The sequence below is a fragment of the Neltuma alba genome, unplaced genomic scaffold, assembly GCF_004799145.2.
Source record: "Neltuma alba isolate B1F8T4 unplaced genomic scaffold, ASM479914v2 tig00005729_pilon, whole genome shotgun sequence".
Taxonomy (NCBI): Eukaryota; Viridiplantae; Streptophyta; class Magnoliopsida; order Fabales; family Fabaceae; genus Neltuma; species Neltuma alba.
The window spans coordinates 22,852-31,914 of record NW_021634210.1 but is presented as its reverse complement, the minus strand read 5'-3'; the positions used below and the strand labels follow the sequence as shown (position 1 = coordinate 31,914).

Here is a 9,063-nt window from a genome sequence, read left to right as displayed (position 1 = left end):
TCTTCATTATCATCGTTGTTATTATTGTACTGTGGCCATTGATCACAAATAACAAAATTCAAGTATAGCATCATTACCAAGTGGATGGGGAGATTGCAGATACATGGTTACAACACAATGATGTTATATATGGATATTATGACAGTATAAGTAAACTGTCATTTTGCTTTTGCTATAATCAAAAGTTACAAGCTAAGCTAGAGCGTAGTGGTACTTTCATATATTAAGATACTGAGTTGACAATAATGTGTGCATGATTAATAAGAAGGGTATATATGTTTTGTGTTGGAATGGTGGAGTGAAAGCAAAGGCGAGGACGTTGAGAAATAACATGTTTTGCTCAGAATGTAATAATGAATATTGGTTTCTTTGAGTCCAAGGGACACAAGTTTTGCAAGAAATGGTTCACCTTCGCAATCCAGTTTCATCTTTCATGTGATGAAGAAGAAATATGGGTATCTATCTACCAAATAAATTACTAAATAAACACGTTAACTCGATGATCCCTCCGGAGGGTGGGGTTGTTCCCTCGTATTTTCAGCTTAGTGTTCATGTTTCTATTACATTTCTTCGGCGACTTCTTTGTTGTTGGCGATTTCTGTTTTATTGTGGATCAAGGCCCATAGTTATCTTATTCTCACGTTTTTGGGCTCAATTGGGCTTCGGAGGGCTCTTTTTTTTTTTGTCTATAAAGAAATCCGAAGGCCCCAATTTTACAACGAGGCCTTTCATCTGGATCAACACCGCTGTGCGTTCCATTCTCTGCTGTTGTCCGATCATCCCTTTGAACTAACGGACATATTGAAATGAACTGATATGATTCCTTGCAGCAACACTTTGACGATTCGAATTTTTCTATGTAATTGATATATTGAGGAGGGCTTGCCCAATTTGGCCACCACCCAGACATAGTCAAAATTTGGCTCGATTCGTGCATCTTCGAAATCACTAAATTAATGGAACTTTTATTTATCTAACATTGTGACATATACGTAATAGCCCTTTATTTATTTTAGAATTTTTTATAAATTTAATATAAAAACTCAACTACCATGATTGGAAAAAAAAAAACTCGACTACAAGCTATATCATTCATGAGCATATGATTCACTATTTAGGCTCTGTGCAAGTGCAACACACAGTATCCACATCTCTCTTTCCAATCCTTTTTTTAAGCTACTTTCAGCATTTTCACCAGATTTAAAGCAAGTCTTATTAAAATTCATCAACTCTATTTGGAAATTAACAACGGTTCCGACTTATTCTCATTAAACATAGCACCATCTGAGGAATCGAAGAGCCAAATTGGGAAAAAAAAAACGTAGATCGATATTAAATAAGGACAGTGTGAAAAAGATAGAAGAAATATTTCAGTCCATAAAAAAAGACCAGAAAAACATCTCCTGTGTGTGTCCTATGAAAATGATGGGAAGGAGCTGCCAGTTTTGATAAAGATGAAGAAAGATGCACACAAAACACAATACTAGCAAGAGAAGAGAATGAAGTGGAAGGGAGAGGCAGAAATATAAAAATAGTAGAAAGGGAGAAGGGCAATGTGGAGAGGAATTCTAGGAGTGCGCACTCCAAGCAAGAGGAAGGCCAATTGCGAAATGCTAAAAAACTCAAACTTCTATGTATTCCAAATCCCAGTACGAAGGAACACATGCACGAGATAGGAGCCCACAAAAAGAGGGCTGTTTGTTTGTTCGTTTTTGAGGGGTGGGAGGGAGTAAATGAACAAGCTGACCTGAGAAGGGGGGAAGGGATGGAAGGAAGGAAGGAACAAACCTAATCGTAGGCTAACCAAAATTAGGGTTAGGGTTAGGGTTTAAATGAAGTCGATAAGCCTACTCTTCCATTGAGGCATCCCACCAAACACCAACACGCATAACCCTTTTTCCAGCGCCTTATTTCGAGGCGACACGAGCACTTTCCCGGCGTTTCCTCCCACCTCTTTCTATTTCTCTGGATTCTCGCCCCCCCAACCTCCCTCCCCTCTTTGCCCTCCATCTTCTCCTCTATTTTACCCTCCTATCCCTCTCTTCTCTACACGCGGACCCCTTGTTAAATTAAATGCAGAGATGAATGCGACTAGCACTCTTGATGAACACTCCAGTATTTGGCTGCATGGATATGCGCGGAGCGGAATTGAATGTCATAATGACTTGAGACTTGGAACGACAGGGAGGGGCAATGAGGTAATTACGGGGGTCACAGGGCGGTCAAAGCTCTTTTGGTGAGAAGCGTTTTGTAGCGCAGGCATGCACACCGGATAATTGGCCCCTCTGGCACCAACTTTAAAAGGGAGCCCCAAGCATGAGACGACAACCGACACGTGTCAGTCACATTCCTCTGAAACGGCGTGACTGGTTGACCGAATAAGGGCGACGCCCAATCACCCCCCCTTCCCCCCTCATCTTCCTCTTCCTCTTCTCTGCTTCACCTCCACATTTTCCAAAGAGTGCGAGGGGTAGAGAGAGAGAAACAGATTCTTCCTGTTCTTTTCGCCACTTTTTTTTTAAGTTTTCTTCCTTCTTTTCACATGCCATTTTTCTTCTTTTTCGTCCGAGTCTAATAGAGACGGACAAAAGGGTTTTGGCCTTTTGCTTCCCCTCTCCTCCTTTTTATTTGTTTCTTTGTGCATCCACAGCCATGCGCCCATGCGTTTCAGAGGTTTAGATTGAGGGACTATCACCGCTTGTGAAGGTTTTTCATTCCACAAAAACTGAATAAATTAGGCCCCAAAAAAGGGAAGAAAAAAAAAGAAAAAGAAAGCAAGTTTGGAATCGAAGACAGCGAGAGACGTGGGGTTTTGCTCCCTTATTGTGGTGCACTTCGGTCAAAATAGCCTTTTCTTTAAGTGCAAGAATTTGGCTGCAACAGTGCGTCATCAACAATGACAGGTACTATCAATATTTTAATTAATCCCACTCTTTAATTAATATTAGTGCAGTCCAAATATATACGATAGTTAATCATCAGTTTAGATTCTTGGTGCCTTGGTTCCAACGTTGCCGATGGCTTTCCTCTCTCTGAAGTCTGAACTGCTCAGCAAGCCATATCAGTTTATAAATCATAGAAACATGGACTCACTGGCCCCTCCTCTGAAACTGCATACCCAGAAAATATTGACAAGCTAGGAATCCTTCATATTCTCTTCTTCACAAACATATATAAATAGCGGCGCTTCCACTCTTCTCTCTCACTTCATCCTCCAAGTAACACTTTAAAAAAAATAAAGGTGACATGCATGCATAACATAAATGTGATCCATTCTTGCTGGCGCTACATCACACATCCTCATCAATGTGTATATAAATATAAATATATATATCCACTTTTTCTTTACACGAAATATATATATATATATATGGATCATTATTTGGCAACTAGCTATAATAGGAAACTTTTGTATTTATACTAGTAATTTATGCAGTTTACATATTCACAGAATAATATACAGATAAGTTTAGTTTACAGGTCACTTGCTGACAGCAACCAATTAAGTAAACCATTTGGCATCACTACTGTCCCTTTAAAACATTGTATGTATAACATAAAGTCAAGCCTGAAATTCTCAATCATTGAGAGGGCCCTTAAATGTGGTTTTCTGGTTTTAAACAATTTGGCATCACTACAGTAGAGGATATATGTTTCTATTTATAGGAGAAATAACTGCTGACAACATAAAATTTATCACTCGCAAGTCGCACCTGTTCATCAATATACATATACAAGAAGAAAGAAACAAACAAACTGGCTTGTCAATTTTTAACACTTTATATACAGTACCAATGCTTATCAGTGAGATGGGGAAATATGACCTGTTGGTGGTGCCATATAATCAGATTAGGAAATAGGGAAATATGAGGCTAATTCACACAACAGGGGGCATGGTTATTTTAGGTATATTAGTATTTATTAACAAAATTCAAATTTATTGTTTTATCTACACCATAAGGGGTAGGTTTTTAGTGAGAGATTTGTATATATGTACATTATTTGCGGTTATGGAGGTGTTATTTAATTGTTGCGCAATAAGACTTTCCAATGTAGTAGCTACTATATATTAACTTTGGGCCATTGTATTATTAAATTAATGAGAGCAACAGCTATGTCTAAGTTGCACTTTAAGTCGATAACCGGAGCTGTACGTACTTGATAATAATACTTACGGAGTTTAAATTTCTGCACTGTTATGCATGTATTGAAAAAAGATTACACATTCCGTAAAAGAGTTTCGTGCCATGTTCTGTAATCATTTCCTTTGGATATGAAGATACACTAGGTCAAAAATGCTAGGAGGGAGGAAGATCATTCTGCATAGAGAATGGCTAAAAAGATCTTATGTTTGCGAATCCCAGATTTTGGCCTAATAGGATGAACCAGAGCCACCGAAGAATACAAGCTTCGAGTGTGGATAGGAATTGGACATGAACCTGAGCTTCTCTTTTTAAATTTTAACCTGTTAATTTCCACGGGCCTCCTTTTGACGGGTGCGAAAACCGATTAGGTGGTCAACAGATTTCTGCTCGGGGCCATAACCAAAGGAAATCCTTAGAATTCTATATTATATTTCTTAATTTCCATTTAATCAAATCACCTTAATAAATTAATATTGATATATCAACGGGTTGGTCTTATTTTGAACAAGAGTATTTCTTACTCTTTCTTTCAGTACTTTTATTATTTAATATGTCATAATTTCTCATATAATACTGCATGTCCGTACACAATCATCTTTAACACATGCATCACTCGGGGATCCACAACTTGGGGTTTCTTTGGTAAAAACCTATTTTCTCGTCTTCTCTATCAATGTATTCGACTGAAATTGTATTCTTTCTTTTTTATTGTTCAATCTCATATTTTTATCACTATTTGTTGCGTAAAGTTGATTTTTTTAATTTCGTCGTCTTAACCGATTACTTGTGTAGCTAGAAAAAATTTTACTTATCTGAACTGAATGTACGTTGTCTGCTATCAACTTAATCTGACGATGATGATAGATATACAGAGAGATATATTTCATGGTGATTGAAAATGATATTATTGTGGCACGTAGCAAAAGTTGAAATATAACTAGATATGATACAAAACAAACAAAAGGGAACATTTTTTTAATCAAACGGAGCCTTAGTTTAATGCTGCTGCTAGAATAAATATGACACACACACACACAATATATATATATATATATATATATATGGAGAGAGGGAGGGAGAGAGAGGTCGGTAGTCTAACTTTACGTATAGAGTGGATTCTAAGAGTGGGAGATGATTTGCAGAGTGTGGGAATGCTGGGCCTTCGGGAGTCATTTATTTCACGGAACGAGGACGCGAGTTCCAATACACCCAAGTGGGGCAAGAGAGAGAGCGAGGAGAGAAAGAGGGATTGGATTTTTCCAGTTGGAATGGTGGGTTTGTCTCTGTACAAAGACTGAAGGAGTTTGAGTCATAGTTTAGTATGACACTCGTGTCCTCCTTTATAAATATCCTCCAACGTAAATATTATTTAATAATCATTGTAGGCAGATTATAACTTTGTTTTTGAATCTTGGGAACTGGTGGGAAAAGCGTCCGAGTCCAAAAATGACCACTGAAAAAAGGTTGGCACAGTAGCCTGACGATTTAATTAAAGTATTATTAAGAGATAGGATAGAGGTATAGGAGAGAGGGGTGCCCTTTAAATATTATGCGCCTCTCTTCAAAATGTTTTCTTTTCTTTTCAGCCCCCTCCTCCTCCTCCTTTATCTTAAGCTTCAAACTTGAAAGTTTGAAAGACAGAAGAAACTAAGGCTTCACCTTCGCTGCTTTAAATCCTTCTCTCCTCTGCCCCTGGGTAAACTTTTTAGCTCTCGACTCTACTTTCTCATCATCACTTGCTTTGATTCCTTTGCTATTACTTCCATATCTGATCTCAATATTTCAAGTTTTTATTAGATGCAGGTGATTCTTGATTTCTCCTGAAGCTATGGGCTCAATGAACTCAAACAACTGGCTATCCTTCCCTCTTTCCCCTACTCAGTCTTCCTTACCTCCACAACTCCAAGCCACTCAATCCCATCAGTTTTCTCTTGGCTTAGTCAATGATTCCATGGAAAACCCTTTCCAAAACCACGGTACCGTCCCCTCTTTCTCTCTCTTCTTTGGAGTTGAATAGGTAATTAAGAGGTTGGATAACTTATTTCAACTAGTTCGCACTGCCATCAGTGGGGAAGTCGACCTGTATCTGTTCTTCTTCTTCTTTTTTCCTTCTTTGTTTTTTTTTTTTTTAGTTGTATTTTTTCCCCATATGTTATTTGAATGCGCAGATTGGAATCTGATGAATACACACGGAAGCAACGTTAATGAAGTTCCAAAGGTTGCAGATTTTCTAGGAGTGGGGAAGTCTGAGAATCAGTCAGATCTTGCAGCCTTTAATGAAATTCAGTCAAATGATTCGGGTTACCTATTCACAAACAGCAGTCTGGTGCCGATGCAAAGCTCAGTGGTGGCCACATCTGGCAACTTCGAGTATCAAGAAAACAATGCTAACAATAACCTGCAGTCTTTGACATTATCCATGGGTAGTGGTAAGGATTCTACCTGTGAAACCAGTGGCGACAATAGTACTAATACTGCCGTCGAAGCTGCTGCACCCAGAAGAACTTTAGATACATTCGGTCAGCGAACATCAATCTATCGCGGTGTAACCAGGTAGCATCTTGATAGGTCTTGTTTGTTTCGTTTAATCATTTTACTGAATATTACAAAACTATGAATTTAAATTAATGTACTTTCTGAAACACTTGTGTTGTTATTGCTGTTGTTTGTTGATGGTGGGTGTAACTATACAATAACTATATGCAGACATAGATGGACTGGAAGGTATGAAGCTCATCTTTGGGACAATAGTTGTAGAAGGGAAGGGCAATCACGAAAGGGACGCCAAGGTAAAATATCCGAGCAGCTTCCAGCGCTTCTTCCTCTCTTTCCTTCGCTTTAATTTGAAATTTATAATTAACTATTTCTATTTCTGAGCTAACATATTGATTGTTCATTTTATTCTCTTTGGTTGTATGTCTTGGTTCTCATCGGCCGAGTTCCTGTAGTCTATTTGGGTAAGCGTCTCTCCCGTGACAATTATTGATTTATTTCCAACCTTTCTGTTTTAACCTTGAAATAATTTACATACACAAGTGATCGCCCTTTTTGGCAGGTGGATATGACAAAGAAGAGAAAGCAGCTAGGGCCTACGATTTAGCGGCACTAAAGTACTGGGGAACATCCACAACTACCAACTTTCCAGTAAGTTATAAATGTCCCTATTACTTTATAGCTAGAGCGGTTCCAACATACTGGATCAGGTTTATAAGAGCCTTTTTGATGATGTCGCAGATCAGTAACTACGAAAAGGAGCTGGAGGAGATGAAGCACATGACAAGACAAGAATTTGTGGCCGCCATACGAAGGTGAAAACTTGCAATTAGCATGCACTAATTTTTACTAGTCATTAATCAGTCAATAATATGTACTAGGCAAAAAAATTTTCTTCCTTTATGGTACCCACATGAATGTTATGGTATTGTTCGACGTTGCTGACTGTATAATCAATTTTTGCTGGTTATGTTTTCCAGGAAGAGCAGTGGGTTCTCAAGGGGCGCATCAATGTATCGCGGAGTCACAAGGTGCGATAATGCATCTGATTGTGCGTTCGAGCTTTTTGTGTCATTACTTACTTTATATCTAATCCTTTATTTTATTTTATTTTTTTGGGTTTTCCTTCTTTTGGTTTGTCACTTAGTATTCTGTAGTAACTCGCGTAACATATTTTATTGCAGGCATCATCAACATGGTAGATGGCAGGCAAGGATCGGTAGAGTTGCGGGAAACAAAGATCTTTACTTGGGAACTTTCAGTGAGCCTCCATTTTCAGTAGTTGCATGCAAATAATACACATCGGAAAACAAGAACTAAATTAATTTGAATGATGGTGTATTATTAATTGCAGGTACTGAGGAAGAAGCTGCAGAAGCATACGACATAGCGGCGATCAAGTTCAGAGGACTAAACGCAGTGACAAACTTCGACATGAGCCGTTACGACGTGAAAGCCATACTTGAAAGCAACACGCTTCCAATCGGAGGAGGAGCTGCGAAACGACTGAAGGAAGCTCAGGCTCTGGAATGTTCCAGGAAGAGAGAGGAAATGATAGCGCTCGGATCGAGCTTTCAGTACGGCAGCGGCAGCGGAAGCGGCAGTTCTAGCAGGCTACAACTACAAGCCTACCCACTGATGCAGTTGGATCAGACGCAACCATTGTTAAGCCTGCAGAACCAGGAGATATCTCAGTACCCGTCACTTCATCATCCCAGTTATATCCAAACCCAGCTTCAGCTGCACCATCAAACTGCTTCTTCTAACTATAGCTTTCACCAGTCACCGAGTAATAACGCTCAGTTGTACAATAGCTATCTTCAGAACCACCCGGCTCTGCTTCAGGGTTTGATGAACATGGGTTCTTGTTCTTCTTCTGTGATGGACAATGACGGAGGGTCTAGTGGGAGTTACAGTGGAGGAGGGTATATGGGGATGGCTTCCAACACGACGTCGGGGGGATCCGCGGAGGAGCTGGCGCTGGTGAAGGTTGAAAACTACAACATGCCGTCCAGTGGTTACGGCGGCGGCTGGCCGTCGGAGTCCATGCAGGGATCCAATGCTGCTCTCTTTACTATGTGGAATGAATGATCCGTGAGGAAGGAGGATCGGAGGAGGAGGGGCCAACCTAACTACCAGACAGTTTTCTTCTTTTGTCTTCACTTTTTCTTTGTTTCTTATCATTCTCGCAACCAGAAAAAGTTATGGAAAATAGTTTGTTTTGGACGCAATGACTGGGGAGGAAGCAATGTTCTTCATTCTGGTATTGTAACAAGTTGTTGTCTTTCACTTGATTTAGGTCTCTTGGTAGCGAAGAAGCACTGACTTACATATACGACGTGCAATATTGGCGATCAGGGTTGGGTCGGTCTTGCAATATATGGGCACGAACGGGTTGCCCAAATTTTGTATGCAGACGGCTCAC

At 39.5% G+C, this 9,063-nt stretch overlaps 1 protein-coding gene across 1 annotated transcript; it reads left to right on the top strand.

Moving 5' to 3' along the window:
- Positions 1-5,758: 5,758 nt before the first annotated feature.
- LOC114748545 (AP2-like ethylene-responsive transcription factor PLT1) lies at positions 5,759-9,063 on the top strand. Its single transcript, XM_028936974.1, has 10 exons — positions 5,759-5,841; positions 5,943-6,121; positions 6,314-6,698; positions 6,852-6,934; positions 7,094-7,102; positions 7,201-7,289; positions 7,380-7,453; positions 7,619-7,669; positions 7,823-7,899; positions 7,993-9,063. The coding sequence occupies exons 2-10, from the start codon at positions 5,974-5,976 to the stop codon at positions 8,727-8,729; spliced, it is 1,653 nt and encodes a 550-aa protein (XP_028792807.1). The 5' UTR covers positions 5,759-5,841; positions 5,943-5,973; the 3' UTR covers positions 8,730-9,063.